General features: G+C 40.1%; 1 protein-coding gene across 6 annotated transcripts in view; it reads left to right on the top strand.

Annotated features, from left to right (window-relative positions):
- Positions 1 to 27,353, top strand: part of Ptprt (protein tyrosine phosphatase receptor type T) — a 1,217,152-nt gene that overhangs the window by 795,350 nt on the left and 394,449 nt on the right. For all 6 annotated transcript variants that reach the window (XM_029554985.1, XM_029554983.1, XM_029554981.1 and 3 more), the window contains one exon: positions 19,676 to 19,785. In XM_029554985.1, the coding sequence (XP_029410845.1) occupies positions 19,676 to 19,785 (110 nt within the window). The remainder of the gene's footprint in view (positions 1 to 19,675; positions 19,786 to 27,353) is intronic.

The raw sequence follows: 27,353 nt of genomic DNA, 5'->3' as shown, positions 1-27,353 counted from the left end.
TATATATATATATATATGCATGCTTATAGAGTCTGGTAAGTGTCCCCAGATGTCCTTCAGTGTGGGTCCATCCACTGGGCCCACCAAGAGTCCCATTCTTGTAAGACATGATCTCTCTCCCTCCCAGAAGCTATCAGTTGTCCAGAGCTCCTTAGGTTGGGATGAGATTTCTTACCTACTTCCCCATGTCTTTACTGAGATTTTGTCTATTTTGAGCTTGCTTAGGACATGTGCAGGCTGTCACCATTGCTGTGAGCTCACATGAGTAACTGTCTAGCTGTCTGGAAGACTGTTTCCTTGTGGTCATCCAACCCCTCTGGCTCTTACAGTCTTTCTGCCTCCTCTTTCTCAAAGATCCCTGAACCTTGGGGGAGGCAGAAGTTTGAAATAAGTGTCCTATTCAGGGACAAGCTCTTTGTGGCCTCTTGTTCTCTGCACATTTGCTAAGTGTTAATCACCATCTGCTGCATAAGGAAACTTCTCTAGTGAGAGTTGGGGCATGCGTTCAACCTTTGTGTAGAGATTGCATTGAAAATGTGTCACTTAGGGTTAAGCGTCTCACAGACACTTATTCTCTGTGTTTGATCAGTTCTCGAACTTTGTAATAGTCTCCATATGTTTCAAAAAGAAACTTCTTTGATGAGGGGTGAAAGGTGCACTTGACTGTAAATCCGAGAATGCATATCTAACTTTTCTGCATAAGACTCACATACACTAGTGTTCACTGAAGTCTTCTCTAGTCATTTTGATTTTTTAAATTATTTTATGTGTATGAGTGTATTGCCTGCATGTATGTCATGCAATGCCCATGGAGGTCAGAAGCGGACATCACATTAGAGCCTCTGTAACTGGAGTTACAGACGGTTATTAGCAATTATGTGGTTGCTGGAACTATGTGGGTCCTCTGTAAAAGCAGCCAATGCTCTTAACTGCTGAGCCATCTTTCCAGTTCCTACTTTTTTAAGTTAGCCCCAAGCCTCTTTATAATGAATAACCAGCCAATCAACCAGCCAATGTGACACTTAAAATGGAGGGACAAAAAGTGGCTTACATTAGGATGAAAAATTGCTATTTCATTACCTGGGGCTCTGGATTTCCCAATACATTGCATCTCCAGTCTCCAAGTCTCATTGCTAGCCTCCAAATTTTCCATTGTGAACCCTTTTTTCAGATACGTAAATGGAGATCAGGGTAAGAAAAAAGAGAGGAGAGGAGGGGAGGGGAGGGGGAAGGGGAAAGGAGGTAGACAGGAAGGGGAGGGGAGAACAGACAAGGGATAGAGAAAACTTCCCTTGATAACAATCTGTCCTCTTTCCTGTTGAAATGAAAATTTCCCTTAAATTACCGCCTGACTTTAAAGCATAAGAAAACATCTGGTTTAATTACAGTGAATTTACATGAACCTACTGACAAGAAGCACAGTTAAAATTAGCAATTTTGGTGTGCTTTTTTTTTTAAGAGAATGAAATTATAAAGTAATTAACCTTTGTTGTAGAACTCTGTCAAAAAGATGGAAAGTTCCATGCTGTTAGACAGAAGAAGAAATGAAATTGTGGACAAGGAAAATGTGGGTTCATTAAAGAATTATAAAGAATAAGAAAAGAATGGAAGAAAGACACAGTATTAGAAGATAAAGACAAAAAAGGAATCTCTTACCAGAGTCTTTTCAGAGAAAAAAACAGAACAGAGAGACAGAGGGACTCCATTTAGTCAGAGGAAAGTCATCCTACTGCATTGAAAAGGACATCCTGACCTATGGAGCGGTAATGGAGTGGGTGGGAAGAGTCCTGACCTGGGCTGAGACATCCTGACTGTGATGCTAGTGGGTGTTATAACCACCTCTTAGCTTCTGCAGACACATAGCTACCAGGTGATGGAAGAAAGGAGCAATTCAAAAATTGCTCAGAAGCAAGAAGGATCTGAGGTGTATCTAGGTTTCATTCTTACCCTGTCAGCACATCTTGTTTAAGTTCCACATATTCTATATATATGAGCCCCCCACATGCACACACATATAAAATTGGGCCAATAATATCACCAGGCTTTTAAGATATATTACATAAAGTGGGCAGCAGTCAGTGCACAGATGCATATTTGGTCAAAGTGCTGAGCAGTGAATTGGGGCATCTTTATTGCCACCACAGCTGCACCCTGCAGCCCCTCACCAAGATTCAAGGAATGTAGAGGAAGAGGAAGCAGAAAGAATAAAGAACATAAGAGCCAGAGGATAGGGAAGAATACTTTGAAATGCTGTGTGCTGGACATGACACCGCTATCACAGTCATGAACTCACAGCAGCTATGGTTCCCTACACAAAATCGAGCCAACAAATTCTGACATAGATGGTGGAAGTGGTCCTCTCTAGGCTCCACCCTTTATCGAGAAGCTGTTGGCAGTTGATAGCTGCTGTGGGAGAGAGAATTTTTCTTCTGTGAGGGTGTTTCCAGTGCACCAAAGGATAGCCCTATATGTTTATGATGTAAAAGAAAACAATGTGAATTTGAGAGGTGAACATATTGTGGGGAGTACAGGAGGAGTTGGAGGGAGGAAATGGGTACTGGATATGATCACATTTCATTGAATATAAGTATGAAATTCTCAAGAATAAAGAAAAATTATTTTAAAAGACATAATGTGCTGGGCGTGGTGGTGCACGCCTATAATCCCAGCACTCGGGAGGCAGAAGCAGATGGATCTCTGTGAGTTCAAGGCCAGCCTGGTCCACATAGTGAGTTCCAGGACAGCTGGGGCTACAGGGAGACCCTGTCTCAAAAAAAAAAAAAAAAAAGACATACTGCATAGATGTCTGCGTATAAAACTCTCAGCTGTGCTAAGTAATGTGGGCCAATGTCTGCAAAAGTAAACAGCTCTTAATTGAAGGGAACTTAATGAGGAAAAACCACACCAATGATTTCTATTTCTATTCTCCACGGGCAAGGAATGACTTTTGAACAACCTCTAGCCCTTCTTTAATCAGGATTACAGCTCAATCTGACCACTACCTCTTCTGTTTCACTCCTTCAAGTTCTGTGACTCCAAAACTTTAACCACACCGGGGTGGATGTTTCTCCTCTCTGTCTTTCCCATTACAGTCCCTTGGCCAATCATCCCGGACACTCCCTTGCATTCTTCCTCAACATCTCAGACCCTTTCTCATTTCCATGTACCTGCAACCCTGTTTCATGGGATCTCTGTCTGTCTGAGCCCTCATTTTGTAACTGATCACATATTATCATTCCATCTGCTCCTACTAAAGCAAGAACACCACTGGAGGACACCCTGAAAACTGTCCAGAAATAGCTCTGACTCCCTGGTTCATTCATTCTTTCTACTTCTCCAATAGGATATTATCCTTTATCTTCAGACTTCTATCACTTCCATCCTGTGCTTATACTCAGTGGATAATCTTCTTGTTCATAATACTGAGAAAATTTGAGATATTTGAATAGATACTTGTTACTATTCTTGACCTACATATCGCCCACGTATACTATCTTCCCTCCTTTTTTGAGGGATGAGGCATTTGTTTCCCAAGCAAAGAATAATTTATCCATTTAATATGCAAAATCTTGCTTCTTTGTAGCTAATGAAAGTCACTACTCCAGCAATAGTCTCCTGTCTACCCTACAGCAACATTTCCCTCTATAACGGATCATATTTACACCTTACACAGAAGCTCTATTTCTACATCTTTAAAAAGACAAAAGCAAAATGGGTCGTCCCTGCTTTTTCCTCCAGCTACTGCCACATCTACACTTTTTCGTATGCTCCCTCTCCCTTTCTATATTTCTTGAACCAAAGTAGCTCAGACCCATACCATTTAACCAAAACAGTTCTTTCAAAGTCACCTGTTGATTTAGTTACTTTTTTCTGTTAGTGTGATGATACACTTTGACAAAGGCAACTTAAGAGAGAAGTGGGTGATTTTGGTTCACAGTTCGAGTTTACATTCCATCATGGTGGAAAAGTCACAGCAGCAGAAACTTAAGGCACCTTGTCACATTATAATTGTATTACACAGTCAAGAAACAGAGAATGGTAAGTCCTTGCACTTAGCTTGCCCACATCCTCTTACATATTATACCATCCAGGATCTCAGCCCAGGCAGTGATGCCTCCCATGGTGGGCAAATCTCCCCACCTCAATTAATCTAACCAAAATAAGCCCCCACAGGCATGCACTGAGGCCTGTTTCCTAGGTGGGTCCAGAGCTCATTAAATTGACAGTTGAGATTAACCATCACACTTATGATCTTACCAGATCCAATTGCCATCATTCTGTGGTCACTTCTAATTTAGCCAACTGGCACTATTTGGCATGACCAGTGGTTAAATACTTCTTAAGACTTTATCTTTCTTTTTACTTAGTTTCCAAGTCATCACACATTTCCAGAATTTCCCCCCTTAGAGCATTTCACCTTTTGTTGCTTCCTTTTAACCATCTCAGTCTTATTGGCTTAATTCTTGAGACTATTTCCCATAATTTCTGTACCAAAGACTGTCCAGATCTTAAAATATAGGCTTCCCAGATCAAGTACATCCTTTGGCAGTTAGTTATTTCTGATATTATAATGAGTAAACAGTCTGCAGCAATATATACATGATTGGGTGTGACAGTTTTCCAATAAAATGTTATTTACAAAAGCAAGCAGCTAGTTGGTTTGCATCAGGGGCCACAGCTTGTTGACTATGGATCCATTCATTTCCCTAATTATTTCTAATCTCTCAGCTTCAAAGGCCAGCCACATGCTAATAATTTTTCCAAAAGATATCTCCAGGCCAGACCTCTCTCCAGTCCTCCAGAGTGATTTATCCACCTGTAGGCTCAACCTCCTCACTTGGATTGCTCATGAGCCTTTGGAATGAAATGTATCCAAAACCGAGCGACTGATCTCTCTCAACCAAACATCAACCTTGCTCTCCCCACTATCCTCTCCTCATTGAACAGCACCTTCATTTTATTAGTGGCTCAAGACAAAAACCTTGACTCTCCACTTTCGTCAGACCCGAGGCTCCAGATTGCACAGCTCCAGGAAAACCCTCCCTGTTGTCTTGTCTGTGATTGGTACGTTTGGCTTTGAGTCAGGAAACAGCTTAGCTCACTTTCTCTATCCCACCCATTGGCATATTGTTTGGTGCATCATTCAACACAGGTATAGAGACATTGAGCAACTAGTCCTGCTGCTCACGTGCTCTACTGCAGGCTCCTGGGTCCCAGGCACTGGGATTACCAGTGTGGATTATGTCAGCAGTCCCCCAGTCCTTCAGCTTGGGCCCTGGCCACAGTATTCTGTTCTCAACACTGTAGCCAGAATGATCTTTTTAAACCATGAGATAAATCACATCAGCCTTCTGATCTAAACTCTCTGATGGCTTCTCAGGTCACCGACAGAAAAAAAAAACAAACAAAAAAAAACCCAAACAAACCAGAAATAACAACGAAAACATGGCTTTACAATGTCCCAAGGTCACCAGAAATCCCACTTCTGGTTTCCTCTGAACTTATCTCCCACTTTTGCCTCACTTCATGAATCCAACCGCTGTTTTTCTCATGTGTAACAAGCACGTTCCTGTCTCAGGGCCTTTGCTCTTGCCCTCTCCTCTGACTAGAATGGCCTTCTACCAATTAAGCAGGTCTAGCCTTGACTCCCTTCAGGTCTTTATTCCAGTGTTTGGGGGGACCTTCCCAGTCTGTTTTATTAAAATCTGGAAGCCTCTTGCATGGTCCTCTGTCACTCTTCCCTGATCCATGCTTCGCCTTAGCATTTAGCAACTGAAATGCAGCATTTGCAATGTAACTTTTATTATCTTTCTTCTACCAGTAGAATGCACTCCATGGAGAGAAGATTTTCCCCTCTGTTCTGTTTGCTGTTATATCACAAGCGCTTAGAACAGTGCCAGGTAGATAACACCCACCCATAAATATGTTATCAAATCAGTGAATCCTGACTCCTTGGAGACAGAATAAATTTTACAATTATTTACCGTAGAAATTGGAAGTCCGTTGTAGGAACAGTTTAGCATCCTCAGTAAGCTATGAGAAGATAGGGCTTGTATGGTTAGCAATATAATATCATTCGGAGAAAACAGAGTGAGGTAAGGATACCATTGGAAAGAGTAAGACTAAGACTTCTAATTGTTATGCTGATCTTCAAGCTACATTAGGGCAGTTCTGGGAGAATATCATGGGATCTGCGGGAGGGGCAAACACACCAGATACATACTTACTTTGTGCCAAGTGCCTTGCTAAGTACATCATGCATATTAACATATTGAATACCCATGGCATCTTATAAAACAAATACTGGTTTTCATCTTATTAAATCAAGGAAAGTATAAACTAAAGATGTTAAGTGATTTGCCCCAGGTTAGCCAACAAATAAGTGTGAACAAAACACAAACCCTGGCAATGTGCTTTAACCCATATTCTAAGCCATTTCCTGGCACTATCTTATAGGTTTATGTGATGAAAATACAAGTTTTCATTCAAGATGGTGGTCTGGTCAACCTTGTTAAGCTGCCTTTCCCCCAGAATATAAAGATAAATACCTCTAAACTTGCCCTCAGTTCCCTGAGGATCTAATTCATTCATTCTGAAAGGAGTTAGTACAGAGAAACATAGGTGAGAGTAAGCTGTATGGGAAAAAGACTGCAGAGCTGAGGCCACATGAAAAGCCAACCCTGGCACAAGAGGCAGACTCTGAACCTCACCAGGATAAACCAGCTCTAGGGCTGAAGGCAGAGATGGGCCACAGAGCTGAGGGATGGGTAGAGGACAGCAAGACCTCAAAGGCATGGGCAACTGCAGATGACAAACCACAGTGCAAAGAGCTTGCTCTCCGAGCTTGTGTCTGGGGCATATGTAAGTTAGGAAAGTGCCTTGGTTCCTTCTCCCATTGCTGTGATAAAATACTCCAACAAAAGCAGCCTAAGGAAACGAGTTCATTTTGACTTACAGTTCCAGATGCAGTCAGTCATAACAGAAAAATCAAGGCAGCAGGAGCTTAGAACAGCTCATTGCATTGTGCCCATAGTTAAGAGAGCAATGACTGCTTATACTGAGCTCACTTTCTCCTTCTTCTGAAGTCCAAGATCTTGGTCAAGGGAAGAGTGCTACTCATAGGCATTCCCACCTCAATTAACATAACCAGCATGCTCTCCCATAGACATGTCAGAGGCCCTTCTCTCTGGTGATTTTAAATTTTATCAAGTTGACCATTGAGATTAACCATTGCAGAAAGGAAAGGACTCGACAGGATGTTGTCATTGGAAGAAAACATTTCAGTTAAACGAAGCGCAAAGTTCCTGGTCCTTACAACTTGTGTCCTTCAAATATCTAGACTCCCTCTCTTTAGCAAATCCTCCTCTTTCCTGGTTATTTCCCTAAGTGCTCTTGACACAACTCCCCTGAAAGACAACCAGACCCCTTATCTGGCCAAGTAATCCATGAGTGTGTCTAATTTCTTTCTTTTCTCTCTGAGTTAGAAATGCTTAAAACAAGGACTCATGTAATTACTTGCAAAATGACCTACAAAGCCAGATTGTCTATACTATCTCTTATAAGGTTTCATAAAGAAAGTTTCGTGGACAGATAAAAATGATATCTTTCTTATTAAGTGGGAAATTATCTGATAATAAAAACCAGGTATCTCAAGAAATTTCAGGAGGAAAAGATTACTATTATTACTTTTTTGTAAAGCAAACACATTCACTTTCAAGAATAACTAAGTAACACTGGTATGGGGCATGGAATGGAGTGGAAATTAACATTGTAAAGATACTGCTTCACCATGCCAATCTTTGTAAAAGAGTTCAGAACTATTTACTGATGTGTGGTTGAGTAGTAAAATCTAAAAATAAAAGCAAGGTTAAAGTATGAAGTTCACTAAAACTAAATTAATGAGATGTTTATTATTTTTTTTGCTTGTGCAAAGCTTATTTCACAATAAAAATGGCAAAAATGGATTTTAAAAGATACAGCTTATAATTTTATACTAACATATTTGAAATTTAGGTGACATGGAAAAATTACTTGAAAAATAAATTTAAAACAACAGAGAAAAATGCTTATATAGTTCTACCATAAATGTGGAAATGGAATCAATGGTTTAAACTTTTACAACAAAGAAAACATCAGTCCCAGAAAGTTTTACAAGTGCTGTCAGATTATTACTCAAGAATTTTGTTTCCCACACTACCTACACCCTCTCAAAGAGGGAAAAGATTGGAACTGCCCCACTCTGATTAATGACATGACTCTAACCTTGATTTCAAGGCCAGACAAGTTTATAATGAGAAATAAATTAGATGCAACTATCCCAAGTAAAATATAAATGAACAACCAATGCTATGTTTGAATAGAAAAAAATATTTGAAGAAGCAGTATTGGTTAATCTTTACAAAATCCAGTCATATTTTGTAAATAATTCACTACATTAACATATTAAGAGAGAAGGAAAAAGACATATCATTACTACGCTCAATTCAGTGAAAGCTCAGCATGGTATCAAAACAAAATATTCTTGAATACCAGAAATAAAATGGACCTTTGAACCTGCTAAAAGATAACTACAAATGACCTATAAACACCATATGCAAGGATAAAATAATAGCATCATTATCTTTAAAATTGGAAAAACACACATGTCTGTCATTATTCCCATTAAGTATTATGTTGGTGACCCTAGCTGAAGACAAAAATAAAATGAGCTAAAAGATTGGGAAGAATAAGATTATTATTAGTTACAGATGCTATTATTTACATAGAGTACCGAAAGAAGTCTCTACATCCATTAGAATTAATATTAACATATTTCCTAAGTTGTCAGCATTAAGAAGCCAAGTCCATGTCTAGTCACCTAATAAGGGTATTTTTTAAAATGCTACTTACAATAGCAATAAAAGCATATGAAGGCCGTTAAAGGAATCCCCCCCCCAGAGATGTACATTATATTTATGGTTGGGAAAATGTAATATTATAAAGCCATAATTATAATATAAAGACCAATTATCCTACTTAAATTTTTTTTTTTTGGTATTTTTGAGTCAGAGTTTCTTTTTAGCCCCAGCTGACCCGGAACAAGCTATGTAGATACTGGCCTTTGTCTCACAAAGATCTGCCTGCCTTTGCCTCCCAGGTGCTGGGATTAAAGGCATGTGTCACCACGACTGGCTTTCTCTGTTTGATCTGTAACTCTATGCACTTCCTATAAAAACACCCAAACACACTGAAAAACATACATGCTTATTGAAAAATGTATGTGTAAGAAAAGATCAGCTTAAGATAGTCCTGAGTATAAAGTTCAAAGTTACATGGCTTGCTTTGTCTATATATGACAAATCATTGTTCATTAAGATGTGGTATTATTGTAGGGTTGGTCTATCAGAACAGTTAAAAGAAGTCGAACTCAGGACCCATACCTGTGTAGAAATATGACAGAGGGTAAAATTAGCATGGCAAGTAAGTTGAATAATTTTTTAAGTAAGTGGTGCTAGGAAAGGGAGAAGAACAGAAGGTGAATCCCACTTCACATTATGCATAAAAACATAATTGCACATAGTTCTTTATCAAAGCCCTAACTTTTCAACTTTTAAAAAATATTTTATTACTTTTATTTTACATGCCTAAGTATATTGTGTAAGTACACCCATGTCATGCAGGCCCATGAAGATCAGAAAAGGGTGCTGGACTCCCCTGGAACTTGAGTTACAGACAGTTGTTAGCTGCCGTGTGGGTGACAGGAATCGAACCTGGGTCCTCTACAAGAGAAGCCAGTGCTCTTAACTGAGAGCCATCTTTCCAGCCCCCATCTTTTCAACTTTTGATGCAAACTTAAGAAAATACTCTTGGATCTTGGGGTAGAGAATGTATTTCTTTAATGAGACTGTTTTATTTGGGTTTGATCATCAGCCAACCCCAGGATAAGGGTTCTAATGGAAGAAGCTTATTTAGGAGATCACAGTGGAAAGGGGCAGGGAGGGTGGAGGGGAGGAAATGAATACAAACTATGCTAACAGGATAACTACACTGCGTTAGTTACTTTTCTGTTGCTGTGATAAAACACCACGACCAAGAAAGAAGAGTTTATCTGGCTTACAGTTCCAAAGGGAAAAGAGTCCATCTTGGCAGGAGGCATGGCAGGAGGCAGCTGGAGCAGAAAGCCAAACGCTCACATCTTTAATCACTGGCAGGAGGCAGAGAGAGAGATTGGAAGTAGAGGGACAAGGCTGTGAACTCTCAAAGTCGTCCCCAGTGATGGGCTTCCTCAACCTAGGCCACGCTGCCTAAGATTCCAGGACCTCCCAGATAGTCCCCCAACTGACTAATATTCAAATACACAAACCTATGGGGAACACTTCTCATTTAAACCACCACACACATCAAACACTGGATTTGGAACGGTGCCTTTCAATTTGTGGTTCAAACACTAGCCCTGACTTTTTTGTTCTTTGTCCATGGCTACAGAAGTACAAAACGAGAATAAATATTTTATTTTTTTTAATTTATTTTTGTTTTATGTGTATGAGTGTTGTGCCTGCACGTTTGTAAGTACACCTATGTCGTGCAGTGTCCGTGGAGGACAGAAGAGGGCTTCAGATCCTTTGGAACTGGAGTTACAGACAGTTGTTAGCTGCCATGTGGCTGCTGGGATTTGAACCCTGGTTCTTCTGCAAGAGCAGCCAGTACTTTTAACCACTGAGTCATCTCTCCAGTCCCGAGAATAAATAGTTTTTAAAAAGAAGCTTTCTGAGGAACAGATCCTCAAACGACCTTAAGAGTAAAAATAAATCGGTTTCTCTGGACCAACTATATGGCCTTAAACACCCAAAAGGAAAGTATAACGAAACATTAAAGGGGCCAGTATAATTTCTTAAGAGTCCATATGCATAGCTAAAGGCTACATAACAGGCAACAATGCCAGACAGGCGATACCTTCTTTAAGTTGTTGTCCAGGGTGGCCAAAGGGCTTCCCAGATAGTACCCCAGCATAGAACTGGGAAAATGAACAGCAGACCCCAATCTTATCCAAAGGAATATTGACAACTGATTACCACTAGATGATGAACAGTTGACCCTCCTAAAACAAAGACCTCTAGATAGGCTGACTAGATTCAGCAGAAGGGCAAGTAGTGGGGAATTAAAAAAAAAAGAAGCTTTCATTTTCATTGTTTTGTTTTGGTTGTGGTTTCTTGAAACAGGTTCTCCCTGTAGCCCCAGCTGTACTGGAACTTACTGTGTAGACTAGTCTGGTCTTGATCTTATCAAGATCCACCTGCTCTGTAGCCCAAGTGCTGGGATTAAAGGTGTGCACCACCACACCCAGCCATTTTCATTGGTTGTAAAAAAAAAGAAGCTTTCATTTTCATTGTTTTGTTTTGGTTGTGGTTTCTTGAAACAGGTTCTCCCTGTAGCCCCAGCTGTACTGGAACTTACTGTGTAGACTAGTCTGGTCTTGATCTTATCAAGATCCACCTGCTCTGTAGCCCAAGTGCTGGGATTAAAGGTGTGCACCACCACACCCAGCCATTTTCATTGGTTGTTAAGCTTCAGTATTTGTCTTCAATTTTATTTTCCCTATGACTCATACTTATGGAAATTTATGGTAGCATCAGTCCAGTAGGTTGGAAATCATTTTCAGCATCTTCGTCACCAAACTAGTGAGGAAGAAACTGGGTTGTTCATTCATGAACTTCAAGTCTTTCATGACTTGACAGCTGGTTTAAAAACATTAACTAATACTTTGTATTTGTCCTGTGTGAAGACCAAATTTATCTCCACAGCCTTTAGGAAAAGAGACAGCAAAGTAGTTCACAACAAGCACTGCTCAGTAGGCTCCAGGTAGGTGGGCCACCAACAGAGTCTGCTGTTGTTACCCTCTTTTCCCACACTTGACCACATTAAAATTTATTACCTGATCTATATACAAGACAAATGCAAGACATAAACTGACAGTTTTCTTGTTTTGTTTTACCATTAGTTTTTGAACCATTTCTTACTTTTTTCCAATGTATTTTTAATTGAATTTTTGTCCATTTAATACAACATATTATCTTAATCATATTTAGACCTCCTCCCCTATCAGCTCTACCCACCCCATAGCCCACCCACATGATTCCATGCATTCTATCATATGTGCTAAGGCCATAGAGTCAAGTTTGTGTACCCAGATGCCCCTTGATGTGAGTTCAGCCACTAGAACCTGTTTATACTTTTTGTTTTATTTTGGTTTTGCTGTGCTTGAAATGGAGCCCAGGGCTTTGAGCATTTTAGCCTAGTGATCTGCCACTGAGCTTTCTGGAAGGTTTTTATAGAACACCCGGTTTTACCACAGTAAGTAATGAGTGTCTAAACTTGACAAAGAACCTACAAATCAATACATAAAAGCAATGATATCCAACAAATATTTAAAAATACTCAGCCCCTTTATTAAATAAGGTAAAAACAAATAAGTATCTTTCTCTGTTAAGTGTCATTTTACCCTTACCAGGCGGCCTAGACTTTTAAAGCTGATAATGCCAAGTGTTTTTAAGGATGTTAAAGTGTGGGAACTTTCAGACTATTTCATGAGGGAGTCTAAAATGATGCCACCACTTTGGAAAACAATTTATTGTTGCTTAGGAAAGCTGAGGACACATGAGCTCTCTGATCTACTTATTCCTAAGTATACCTGCTCCTAAAGTCTTGTATGTGTTCAGCCAAATTCTCAAAAATACTCCTATGAGTCATAGTCTAAGATAACTCGAGCTGGAAACAAACCCTAATGTCCATTTAAAGTAGAATGAGAAGATAAATATAGGAAAAATGATATTCATGAACTGGAGAGGAATAAATTACAACTGATGAATCTCCAAATGTTGTAAATTGATTAATGCAAATCTTACAATATGTGTATGAAGAAAAGCAAGAAAAACGAAATGACATAGTGTTCTGGGATGTGTGTATATATTTATAACTCCGAATAAAAAGAATGAGTAACTGGAAATTTAGTACCTGATATTTTGTTGGTGATGGTGATGAGGAAAGTAGCCAGTGGCAACAGGCACAGGATATGTCACTGGTACCCCGATATCTTAATTCTTTTCTCTAAAATTTGTTTTTATTGAATTTGTTGTGTATTTCATAAAGAACATCTTAAACAATCTTAATCATCTTTATACCCCTATACCCAGTGGTACCCTCCCATAGACCCCTCCCCAACTGTCGCCCATATACTCTGTCATCCGTGTTAAGGCCCACTGTGTTGTCAGTGTCCCCAGATGTTCCCAAGTGCAAGTCCATCCACTGAGGTCTAGTCAGTCTATCTAGAGTCCCTTGTTTTAGGAAGATCAGCTCTTCTTCACCTAGCAGCAATCAGTTGCCAATATTTCTTCAGAGAAGATTTGGGTCTGCTGTTCATTTTCCCAGTTCTATGCTGGGTTTTTGTCTGCCTGGGTTTGCATGGGACTTGTATATGATGACACCATTGCCATAGAATCACATGAGCAGGTTTCCAGGAGCTCGAAGGACTCTGTTTCCTCCCTGGCTCTAATAATCTTTCTGTTCCCTCTTCCTCAATGGTCCCTGAATCTTGGGTGGGTGAGGTTTAATAAAGGAGTCCTGTCCAAGGACCATCATTCAGCAGACTCTTGATCTCTGTGCTTTGACCGTTTGTGACCTTTTGTGTTCCTGACCCTCCGTTGCATGAGGGAACTTCATTATTGAGGACTGAGAGATTCATTAACATCCTCTTCTTTATCCCTGTTCTAAGCTCCATGAGCCTTATGTGTAGAGGTTGCATTGTAGATGTGTCACTTAGGCCTGGGCAATTCATAAACAATGTCTGTGTGTGACCAGTTGTGGTACTTGGTATTAGTCTCTGATGGGTGCAAAATGAGCTGCATTGATGGGTGGTAACTGGGATATTTGTCTGTAAATATAAGGATATATATTTTGCACATGGTAAGAAATCACATTAGTCTAGCAATGTGACAGTCTTGGGGTTTTCTCTGAGATCTATTACCACTCGGAGCCATGTGTATTTGGTTATGATTACAGTACCACATTTGAGTTTCCTCCCATTGAGTGGACTTTTAGTCCAAGTATGTAGCTGTTGATTGCCCCCAAGATAAACGTGCCACTACTACACCAATGACTTATGCTATGCTGGCCATTGATGTGGTTATTTGGTCTTGAAGCTGGCATTGGATCATCCATTGATGTTTTCCCTTGGCATCTCCAAGAGACTCCCAAAATTACTCAGGCTATTGCCACAGCCTTTGATGGCCTCCCATAACTTGAAGGTACGACCCTATTGCTGAAGACAGAACATACTTCGGACACAGGATTTGGAGCAGTAGAGCTGCAACTGACTTGCATCCACTTCTGAAGGCTAGCTCCCATAGCTTTGGAGAGCACTATCTTAATTCTTATAAAGCCAACACATGTTAATTTTATAATTATTTTTAAACCAACAGAATTTTATATATGTTTTATTCATACAAAGCTTAAAAGCTTTTTAAATATAATACAAAAACAAGAGAAACAAAGTAATAAAATTGTGAAAATGCAATTTTTAAGAAATAATAGCAAAAACTCCATTGTTTTAATCAAGGGGCAAAGAAAGAAGCATTAAAATAGGAAGATTTACATAGTGTTATTGAGAAAAGGACCCATGGTTATAAAGAGATGTCCTTTACCCCCAAAAGAATGGAAAATAATGAAACTGCAAAAAGTTATATTGATGTCGCTTTGAAATTTTATAAATCTTTTTCTAAAATTCTTACTTTTTTTTGATGCAATGTCTCATGGATCCCTGGCTACCCTCAAACTCCCTGTGTAACTACAGATGACCTGGAACTCCTGATCCTCCTGCCTCTCTCCCAAGTGCTGGGATTATAAGTATCACACCCAGTTTGCCGAAGTATTAAAATTGTCATCTCAGACTGTGGGGAGATGCTGTCACAGTGTGAGCTATGGCACATGTCAGAGTATAAAATACCCTAACATGGAAAGATGGCATTTTAAGTCACTGGGGAAAGTTTTGACTGGCCAAGTAATTGTCTTAAGAACATTGTAAAGAATTATAGTTAATTTTCTATAATGTACAATGTAGAAAATAAGTTCCAGATGTTAGGTGTAGAAGGAAAAGAAATGGAGATAACCATAAAAAAGTCACAGCATAGTTACTCATTTGTATTTTCTATTTACCTGATTTGGGACGAGAAAGAAAATTTGCTCTATGCTAGAAAGACCAGGTTACCTCCTGCTACTGGTTTGAGATTCATCATCATAACCTCCTCATCCACCTACGTCCCACAGTCCTTCCTTCACCAATCAAACCTTTCCTTCCCCACTAGGGAAAATCCTCTTTCAATCACCAGACTTATCGCCCACCTCCACTACACAGACCCTCCCCCATATTCATCAGACAAACTTTCAGATTAATGCATAGATTCTACATTTCTCTGTCTGGTTCTCAATAATAAAAGCTTCTCAACTTTCCCCAATTTCTTGCAATTTGTCTTCCCCTTACACTTGTAGAAGACAGCTTAACCCCCACTTCTCAAGAAAATGAAAGCAGGGGCTGGAGAGATGCCTCAGCAATTAAGAGCATTGGCTGCTCTTGCAGAGGACCTGGATTCAATTCCAAGCACCCACATGGCAGCTAACAACCTTCGTAATGCCACTTTCAGGGGAATCTGACACCTTCTTCTGACCTCCGTGGGCACTGCATGATACAGGTGCAATTTACATACATGCAGGCAATAGACTCAAACACACAAAATAAAAGTAAAACGTTTTTAAAAAGAAAATTAAGCCACTGAATGAAAAGCCCCTGCCCGAGCCACTGTACCTGTTGGTCCTCCTCCCCCATCTCTCACAGAGGAAGGATCTTCTTCTCACCCTCGCTTGCTTCTCTCCCTTCAGGGCTCCTCCAAGTCAACCTTCCCATTTGGATTGCTTTTCATTGCCTTAACCCCTCTGCTCTTTGCGTATAGACATTGCTTCTCACCTTTGCTATGTTTACATTTTCTTACCCTTCATAAATGAAATTCTTTGCTTGTTCTATCTCACCTTCCACCTTTTTTCAACCACATCATTGGGACTTGTGACATAAACAATCTCTGTCAATGATTCTTGCTCAGGCCATAGGCATTGAGGCATTAGAGTCCATGGCAAGTTCAAGGTCACTTCTGATTTGACCACTGAACCATACCCATCACTGCTGAGCAGTCCTTTCCCAAACCTGCCTCCTTCCTGGCTGCTCAGTCTTCTGGGTTTCTACCTGTCTTTCTCAGTACTGTCTCCCAGTTTCCCTGAAGGTTTCCTTCGAATAGTTAAGACACGTTTCTCTTAGCTGAGTCTGAGCCTCGCCTTTTCCTTTGTTCCCTATCCTCTTCTGTAAGACTGATTCCTAGACCATGATTCCAGTATCCAAACACTGGCTTCAATCATGTCTATCCAAGCACTACTCATCCATTCTATCCGGACGATATATATATATATATATATATATATATACCTCAAGTGAGGTCTGACAAAAACTGAGCTCACCAGATGCTCTCCAAAAGCAATCATCCTTTAAGACTCCTCCCTATGAACTACAGCCCAATTCCCAAACCATATAAACAGTGTGGAGACCCTCACTAACACATCCTATCCCTCCTTTGCTCTCATCCATCACCATCAAGTCATGCTAGTTTAGCATGGCAGGAATCTCCTACAGTCCATTGCTCTTCTACACCCCTTGTCCCCGCTGCAGGCTGGCATCTTTGCTCTCCAGAATGACTGCCAACACTTCCTAACCGATTCTTCTCTTTCCACCCTTGACCTCAGAAAGCTATCCACTACACTCCCAATACTCCCTGCTTTTGCTCTAGATACTTCCACTTATCCATCAGCTCTGACTTACTTGCACCTCAGGATCTCCACTTGCTAAACCGTCTTTTCAATAATTGTTATTCTCCTAATATGATATACTTTGACCTCCGAGTTTGGATGATATTAATGAAATTATGAGTGCCATTCTTTTAATATCTGTCTGCCTCCTAGAGCACAAGCCTTAAAGGGATTTGACCACATCTCTGTTATTGGTGTATCCTTGATGTAAATAACAATCCCTTGATCTCATTAAAGAAGGTATATTTACAGAGAGGAAAGGTTAGGAGAAAACAGTAAGAAGCTTGACCAATAAAAAGCTTCTACATACCTGAAAGATTTTAAAAGCAAATTAAAATCTAGCAAGAAGTATTTGTAAACTATACAAAAATAAATGTCTTTTAAAAGGATGATAGTAACGATTTCATAAAACAAACGTGAGCAAAAAAAGCACAGAGTATAGAGAGCATGTTCCTAAAAGAATCGATGCAGATGACGAATTAAAGTGAAAAAAATCTGTGCTTTCCAGTATTCTAAAAGTGACATACATATACTTAATTTTTTAAATAGTCAGTGTGGGCAGTAAACAGGTCTAGGCATATTCTTCTCTTGGGGAGCCCAGATTTATACAAAGTTTCTGGAAGGCAATCTGGTAATATGTGTCAAAAGCCCTAAAAATAAAATAGTTTATCTACTTTGGCCTAGTAGATTAATTGTCACAAATTTGTCTTTGGGACATGAGCAAAGTTGCTGCATGGAAATTCTTATTTGTAAGAATGCTCATAAAGAAAAATGAAATTGTGGAAGTTGTAAGAAAATGATAGGAACTGGAAAATACTATGTTAGGTAAGGTAACCCAGGCTCCAAAAGTCACATATTATATGTTTTCTCTCACATGTTTCTAGCCTCTAATTTTTATATATGTGTATGTTCATGGGCATGAGTATTGGTAGAGATTATGCAACTAAAAAGGGACCCATGAAAGAGGAAAACATGCTTAAAGGAAGGGGTTTGGGGAAGGAAACAACAAATATGACATGAAAGTAGAAAAGAAAATATTAGAAGTGAAAGGGCACAGGTGGGGAGAGGATTCAAGGAGTTGGGGAGGTGACAACCAAAACAAAGACTGTGTGAAAATGTCCGAAGAAACCTGAAACTTTGTATGCTAATTGAAAGAGAATGCATATTCCAGTGATGCTCATAATCATGAAAACTTCCAACCCAATTTAACACCCAGTAAGAAAGGACTGGTTACTGTGACTATAATGGAGTCTCACTCCTCCACTTGACCGTTGAAATGCATGATCCTTGTTAAAAGGCATCAATAAATATATTTTGTCATCTAAAAAGCAAAATGCATGATCCCAAAGAATACTTAAGGATTTTTCCTTTTAATGTCTATGATTTGTGATTTAAAAAGGTAAAAAATAACATACAAAGAACAGATTAATTAAAATATATATAAAGACTTTTTTTAACTTATATATGTACATATATACACATAAAATACTGGAAAACTATCTTTGGATTTGGGTATTGTGAGTGATTTTGTTCATTCTTTAAAATCTTTTTGTATATTCTTAATATTCAATAAATTGTGTTCATGATACTCATCATGAGAAAAACTACATATATTTTAATTTAACAATGGGGAACTGATTGCAACATATGGCCAAGGCTATATCTAGAGAGGCATAGCATGGTGATTAAAAGTATATTCTCTGAAGCTCATAGACAGGTGTTCTGTTCTCATTTTACAACTTAAGAGCTGTATGACCTTGAGCAAGTGATTTAATTCTCCCAGCTTCAGCTCCTGTATCAGCACAAAGGAGATAATAAATGCACGGGGCAGAGCTGTTTTGTGGCTTAAGTGAAATAATGTATGTAAAATTCTGATCAAAGAATAAGTGCTTAGTAAGAGTACCTGCTTTTACAATGCTGAAGTATAAATAGATCTGGTAATGATTTACACAAATTCTTCATTCTCTAGAGGCTTATAACTGAAAGTTTGGGGAATCATGTACTTTCTGGCTGAGCATTGTTGTGAGGATGCTGGAACCCATCTGGAATATGCTGATGGAAAGACTAGCCTGTTACAGAAGCAGCCCCAGAAATGTGCTCATTAGGCCAAAATGCTGGCATAAGTCATCATCTACCTCTTCATCCCCCCAGCTAATAGATATTAAATATCTACCCCAGACCAAGGATTGGAGACTCAGCAGCAAGATAAGCTAGCCGATTTCTTATTGGAAGCTCATAAGCAAGATGAGCTTCTTCTAATTGGATTAAGGTTTCAAGACTCATGGTTCCTGTTGGTTCCAGGAATTAGGAAGCTTAGGAGGTACTTCCTAAAGTTGGAGAAAACTTGGCAGAGTTAGGAGACTGTGTTGGCAAAATGATGGCAAAGCATATTTTGCATGTATCAAATCCCAATCCTCAAGGAGACTGGAGCCTACTGATACCCTCTTTGCCTGTCTAGGTTCCCTTCATCAGTGGGCTTGCTCAGTATGCAAATGAAACGCTGTCAGTCTCCTGAAGCAAAGCTTGACCCATGGGTCAAATTCAGTCTATTGCTTCGTTTTGAAAATCAAGATTTATGGAAGCACAGACACATTCATCTGTTTGTGGATTGTCTATGGCAACGTTTGTACTATAGTGGTAGAGTCAAGAGATTGTAGCAGAGATTCTATTACCATCAACCTAAAAATACATATGATATGGCTTTTTATAGAGACTTTGCCAACCCCTGTCCTAGGTCCATGGAGCTGGAAAAGTGATGTAGGTAGTTACATAAGGCTCATAACATTTCCCTCTGTAGTTCCAGGAGCTGTTCCTCTTGAGTCCATCCAAGGGGGCCCCTTTGAGGAGAAGATCTACATCCAGTGGAAACCTCCCAATGAGACCAATGGAGTCATCACACTTTACGAGGTAAGGAGGCTCCTGGACTGCTTCAGTTGACTAAGCCTCATTCAGTAGGCAAATGCTGTTCCTTAGAGAGCATAAAGGTACGTGAGAACCAATGTGGGCATACAGTTGGTCATTTTTGGTTGTCCTAAAAACAAATTTGTCATACTATGCATTTAGATGATTAAGGTGAGGATTAATCCCTTCAGTAAAGGGGTCAGTAGGTCAAGGCATCAGACTGTCCCATTGTGGAAGAGAAGACCCAGACCTGAAAAGCATAAGCTAACGTTTATATGGGAAACCACAGGACTCACATAGTGATGACCTCACCTGTGTGAGACCTTGGGCTTTGAAAATCATCCCATCATTATTCTCTGCCTCAAGAGTGAAAAGTTCTTGAGCATTAACTTGCTCCGTGCCCAAAGCATATTACTCATTATCCAGATGATAGGGTGTAATCCTCCCAACCATGGACAAAGTTTTAGCCTGGAAGAGACACAAAAGAACATACTTAGGAGGCATCCACCCACCAGGCTAACACCCGAAATGATAAAACTGAAATAACAATATAGAATTCCACTACAAAATAAAAACAAAACAAAAAAACTCCAGAAATGTTGATATAACTAAGTACTAGGATATATGTAAGACTGGCTTTCCTCCCATGCATGTATTCTGAGGCACTATGAGTTTCTAATACAAAGTAGAAAAATAGAGTGATAAAGATGGAGGGCATGGATGTTGACGCTACAAAGATTCACCCTTGTGTCTTAAAAGCTCTTCCATAGTCTCAGGTTCCCCTTGGTAGACTCCTCCTCCCTCCAACCTGATCTTTCATCTGTTAAATGAGGGTGGTAATCACTGCTTCCATGTCCCTGTAGCAAGTCTGAAGGAAGGGAAGAAGTCACGTGAATCCCCAGGCTGACACATTTAACACTGGCCCACATTGGGGCTTAGACCATTTAACATTCATGCAAAAACATATTTCTGCAGAGAGTGGGCTTGGGAAGGGAGTTGGGGGTTTTTACGGATGTTATGTAGTTGAAGATGAAGGATCAGGATTAGTCTAGTGTGAACTGGTAAGTTTTCTAGAGACATGGATGGCCCTCAGATAACTCTGAAGCAAAAGATTATCCACCATGAGCAAGGAGCTGAGAAAACACCTGTCTCACCAACACCTTCTCTCAGAAGATTTATCTAATGTCTCCATTTTAGAAACAGCAGGGAGCTTGGTGCAGCTCTCAGAATCAGCACTTGAGAGGAGGAACCAACATGCACCATAACATTTATGAAATGTCTTGAGCCAGAGAGAGGTATTTCCCTGTATTGGTACACTTGGCTGGGATGTGGTCAAAACCTTGTCAGGGAAGAAAGAAATAAAATGCAGTCATTTAAAAGCTATGTGCTTTTCTTTGTAGAGACCACAATCAGTGATAAAGAGACAGAGAAAGATAGAGGCACAAAGAGATTTATTATACAGAACAAACTGTAGTTTGTATAGCAAGGAGAAAGGATCCATGATCTAAGGCATGATAGGACTATAAAATTTCTCCTTGCCAGGAGTATATGAATTTAGAATTCATGAACCAGTAACATTTCAAAGATTTTAGGGACCAACATAGGCTATTTTATTAACTCTTAATAGCATTTCATTAAAAATGATGTAAGTCCAAAATTATAGAACATATAAAATTTCAGCATAAAAGTATCTAAAATTGAATAAATTTAGTTTGATGAATGACTCCTGACAAATGCCTTGTTTTTCTTATTTGGAATGATGACAGCTTGGCCATGGAAAGGCTTTGATCATTGCACCAACGTCCTCTTGGGAAAGACCACACTTCACTATGTAGGAAGTGAGGCCTTATCTCTGCATTGAGTTCCTCCTTGAGAGTAATGTCAGTCTTCCTAGAGTAGGATTATGCAAGCTCCTGGACTTGCAAAATCATAATTCACCATTCTGTGAGTAGATGAAAGAAATAGATGGAGGGAAAGCAGGATACAAACAGTTGTGAGTTAGACATGTTGAGTAAAGAATCCTGGACTTGTGGCATCTATATATGGTACATTTTCTGGAGCTGTGTCAAAAAGGGGGAGCAGATTGGAACATCGTAGCCTATTACTTCTTTGTGAACCCAGTGCTTTGTGATTTTCAAAGACCCGATTCCAGTCATTCTGGCATTTCCATGCTGAACTCTACTGGAGACATTTATGTAGAGACATTTTCAAGTCACTTCTTGTCTGCTCTTTGGGAAAGATTATAGAGAAACAAGGCCAGAAGACTACAGCTGGGTGACATTTCTGTGAGCCTTTTGGGAATACACCAGACTTCTTTGGGAATGCTCTAGAAGAAGCTAGGAGTTTGTGGGCATCGTGCGTAAGCATGACTGGGCTTATGTGTATCACAAACTAGCAAGGGCCAAGTAAGGTAAGAGCATTGACTTTGAGGTCAGGCAGCCAAGATATGAACCCACACTTTGCTCATTATCTACTGTGTGGGCTATGGCACCTCAGGTATACTCTCAGGAATGCAGGAGACTTAAATGGAAAAGTAGAATAATAATGTAGTTTACCATAGAGGATTGATATGAGGATCATATTAAATACATGTTTAGCACAGCCTTCAGAATTCAGAAGTAATACAAGTGTTAGCTGTTATCATTACATAAAAATGAAGATGCTGAAGGATAGAAATGTGATGTGAAAACAAAATGATCATACAGGAGGGCAGATTCATGTTTCCTAAATTCAGGTACAGATCCAAAGGAAACTCAGTGTGGCCCATGGACCAGCAATACCAGCATCCCCTGGCAACATCTCAGGCCCCATGCATACCTCCCAATTAGACTCTCAAGTTTTATCAGATCCCTGGGAGAGTCATATAGACATTAAGAGTTAAGAAATGTTCTTCTGGGAAGCACTGGTTTTTAGAAAGTTTTAGCAACTGATAGAAGGTTGTGTCCTTCTGAACAGAGAGGCAGAGTCTCCTCCTAACCAGGATTTAGCCAGCCTTGCCCCAGAGAGCAAGCAGAAGACCTTGCTTTTAAAGATATCTATGACAAAGTATGTGTTTATGAGGGAATTTCCAAATTTAATTAGATGAAACCAATTTGGCTTTTAAAATTAGGACCATTCTGTAATTTCCAGAAAGAAACCCATACATTACAAAGAACTCTAATTTAGCATCAAAAAAAGTTTGTTACAAAGAAAAATAGGTTAGCACAAATGGAAGAGAAATTTAGAATTTTTTTTGCTTGTGCTTTTCTATGAGCAACACAACCTTGGACTCAGCAAAGTCAAAGTATAGACCACAAAGCAGCAGGGAGGAGGGAGGGGAAGAGGGACAGATGGAGGGAGGAAGAGAGATTCATTTCTATTATTTGTACTGTTTAAGTCTTTTTTTTTTTTTTTTTTTTTTTTTTTTTTTGTCTTTTTTAATTTTTTTTTTTTTTTTTGTCTTTTTGAGACAGGGTCTCCTTGTAGTCCCAGCTGACCTGAACTCACTGTGTAGACCACGCTGGCCTTGAACTCACAGAGATCTGCCTGCCTCTGCCTCACAAGTGCTGGGATTAAAGGCGTACTGTTTAAGTATTTTAAACAATGGGCCCAAGCAGTGTTAAGATTAAATGTGTTCCCCTATAAATCCACATCTGAATCTATCATTAGACAAATCTGCACCCCAAAGTCTGAATGACTTTGATTAAATACCATTCTGTCTCTCAGCTCTGGTGCCCTCTTTGTAACCTGAATGTGTCCAACTGTTTCAGGCTTCAGCTGGGTAAGAATTAAGGGATAAATCAGTCCATGTCAAACCAGCAAAAGTGAAGCTTACACCCTGTTGTGTGATTGTTTTGACTTTAAACTGATTAGGGTCTATGAAAGCAAAGCAAAGACAGCACTTGGAGAAATGCTGCTACTGCAGAAACCCTGGGGTGAGTAACTGGCACGTCTGATAAACAGGAGGTCAGAGTGACCAAGGCATTGTGGGCACAGAGAATAGTGATGAGACTGTGTGGCAGAATATATGCATAAGGATGAGGATGCAGGACTGCTGGTGTTCACAAGTGATCTTGTGGGGAAGGCTCTAGAAGGAATTTAAGCAGGGAAGGTAAAGAATCAGATTTATTTTCTCAAATGTGCTTATGCATATGTGTATATGTGCATGTTTGGATGTGTGTGTGTGTCCTTATGTACACATGTAGAGGCTAAAAGAGAATGCCAGATGTCCTGTTCTATCACTGTCTTATTCTCTTGAGACAGGGCCTCTCATTGAACCTGGACCTCATTTTTTTTTTTTTTAATGGGCTGGCTGACCAGCAAGCCCAGCAATCTTCCTGTCTCCATCTCACATTGCTTGGGAGCACAGGAAGGCACAGCCATGCCCAGCTTCTTACAGAGGTGCTAGGGATCTATACTTAAGTCCGCATGCCTGCCCAGCAAGTGTTCTAATCCACTGAGCCATCGCCCATGAGATTTATATTCTTTTGTGTATATTTTTATTGAATTTTTCTGTATTTCATACAATACATTGTAATCCTATTTAGACTTCCCTCCCCCATCTGAATTCTCCATAATGCCCCCCTCCCACTGGATTTCATGCATTCTGTCATATATGTTAAGGCCTATCTGGTCAAGCATTTGTACCCAAATGTCCCCCGTTTCAAGTTCATCCACTGGAGTCTAGCCAGCCTATCTCGAGTTAGTCCTTTAAAGAGGATCAACTTTCCCTCACCCAGCAGTAGTCAGCTGCCAATAGTTCCTTCTCTAAGGCTGGGGCCTGCTGCCCATTTCCCCAGTTCTGTGCTTGGTTTTTGTCTGATTGAGTCAGCGTGGGCCTTGTGCATGCTGCCACCATTGCTGCAGGTTCATATGAACAAGTTCCCAGAGGCCCGAAAGACTCTGTTTCCTTGTGTTCATGTACCAATCCTGGTTCTCACAATATTTCCACCCCCTCTTCCACAATGATCTCTGAGCCAAGGGTCGGTAAGCTTTAATATAGACATCCTACCCAGGGACACACTTTGTAGTATCTTATCCTCTATACTTTGGCCGGTTGTGGCTTTCTGTGTACATCACACTCTGTTGCATGAGGAAGCTTCGCTGGTGAGAACTGAGGGATGCATTACTATTTTCTCTGCACCATGTTCTGCTGTGTTCCATGAGACTTGGGTGTAGAGGTTCCACTGTAGATGTGTCACTTAGGGTTGGGCATCTCTCAGACACATATTCTCTGTGTGTGAGCAATCGTAGAACTCTGTAATAGCCTCCATCTGTTGATGTAACCACAGGAACCAGGAAAATGGGAAAGAACCATGGAGGTAAAGGGAAGGAAAGAGCCCAAAGGAGAGGGATAATAGGAAAGAGATGTTACCAAGGGGGATATGGGAAAAACTGGAAGGGAGGAGGGAAGGACATACAAGGAACCATAGGGGTACAGAGGAAGAAGGAGCTCAAGAGAGGGAGAACAATAAGAGATTTTCAAGGGGAAAATGTGAAAATGGGAGTACTTTAACTAGGGTGGGAAGAGGGAGGTTAGACGAGGGAGAGAGAAAGTAAAAGAGAGAATAAATAAACCTTAGGCAGTATGAAAAACCAGGGTAAATTTTTTTTTTTTCAGGGTAAATTTATTAACTCAAAAACCCTACTGAAAAATATACATGCAATATCTAAATATGAATTCATGTGTATAGCTGAAGGCTATATAACAAGGAACATAGCACCAGACTAGACAATCCTTCTTTTGAGTTGTTGGTCAGGATAGTCGGAGAGACTCCCAAAATAGCACAGGCTATTGCCACAGCCCTTGATTGCATCCTAGAACTTGAAGGTAAGACCCTACTGCTGAAGACAGTACTTCAGACACAGGACTTGGAGCAATTGAGCTGGAACTGACTGGAGTCCTCTTCCCTGAAGACTAGCTCTCATAGTTCTAGAGGACACTTACTATGCAAGCCATTAGGAAGAAAATCAATCAGTGGTCCAACTCCAACTTTAAAACCTAATAACCACAATGACCAGTACAGTAAATTACACTGGGGCAGTAGTGGCACTTTTATCTTGAGGGTAATGAACAGCTGTCAAACTGAACTTAAAGCCCTCTCAATGGAAAGGAACTCACGTGTGGCACTGTAAAAATAGCTAAATACACATGACTGGAGAGATCATAGATCCTAGAGAAAAACCCTACCTCTGTCATATCTCTAGTCAAATGTAATTTCCTACTATATGCTAAATATGGATTCTTATACTTACAGACAAGTATGCCATTCACCACTCATCAGAGATTTAAATTCTTAAAAGAACACCTAACTACTGTGTGAACAATAGACTGTGGGACACGTAGGTGTCTTGAGGAAGCGAGGACATTTCCATCAACTATGAAATTGTGATGAGGGCTCACTCATTTATTTGAAGACTTTGCTTCTGGCTGGAAAATACTAGAGCTCTTTGTAGTTACCTCTTTCCTGCTGGTAACAAGCTTTGATATCTTCCAGTTATTAAGGGGTTCTTACCTTGAGCTCCCTGGAGCCTGAAAAGGTTAGCTCCTGAACTTTCTTCCCTGAGGGGTGGGAATTTCGCCCTGACCCTGCTCCATCCCCAGGACTGTGAACTAGTCTGATTTTCTACTAGCCACAGCTTCTCTTCCTGCTGCATGAGGAGGAGCTCAGAATTCTCAGCAGAGTCCATGGAGGCCAGCCTTTCTCCTGCAAAACAGAAGTTAGGGTGAATGAGATTATGGCCTCAGATATCTGAGGACTCTTATTTTAGTGGTTGATGTGGAATGCACATCTGTGATCACTCCCCCTACAGAGTGACAGGTAATATCAAAGGCCTGGTGTCCACATTCCAGCAGCATCAGCACCACCTGGGATCGTGTTAGAAATATAGGATCTCAGGTCCCAGCCTAGACCCATGGATTCAGAGCCTCTGTTAACAAGATCCCTCATTTTAGAGCATACAATGTTCTGGTCTATGAGACATTCTAAAATTTTATCATCTGGATCTGAGCAGGGAGCTGAGAGAGACAGTCAGGAAATATCAGCCTATCTGGAAAGCTCTGTCTGATAGAAATCTGACAGTCATTTCATGGACAATGTTGTTATTAGGTGACATAGGTATATCCTTACTTGGGACCAAAAAGCTGAATATTTTCACCAATGTTAAGAAAATCATTCTGCTCACAGAATGTTGTTAGGTCTGAATGGGATACAAAGATGCACCAATCAGGACTTGAATGTGAAAAGCTGGTAAAGCCTCACCCACCTGACTCAACTTTTAGGGACAATGGCAACTACCCAAAACCCAGACCATGAAAATTACAAACAGGCATTTCCAGCCAGAATTAGGTCACTGAGGGCAAAAATGCAGCGAAACAATCGTCTCAAAACTCTTTAATAAAATCATTGAGAGACAAGCTCTTCAGAGTTCATGAAAAACAGTAATCAATATGTGTTTCAATTCAATTAATTGTGCTCGTCTCTGCCCAAAAATAAAAATCGCAGAGTGTGAGGGAATTGGGCCAGAAGATGTTACACTTGCAACTAGGTTAACGAAGTGTGAAAATATTTAAAATTCAGACATATGAAGCTTCC

This window comes from Nannospalax galili, unplaced genomic scaffold (genome assembly GCF_000622305.1).
Source record: "Nannospalax galili isolate Female #2095 unplaced genomic scaffold, S.galili_v1.0 scaffold205, whole genome shotgun sequence".
In the NCBI taxonomy this organism is placed as follows: Eukaryota; Metazoa; Chordata; class Mammalia; order Rodentia; family Spalacidae; genus Nannospalax; species Nannospalax galili.
Note: the sequence above shows the minus strand (reverse complement) of the source record. Positions and strands in the feature narration are given on the sequence as shown.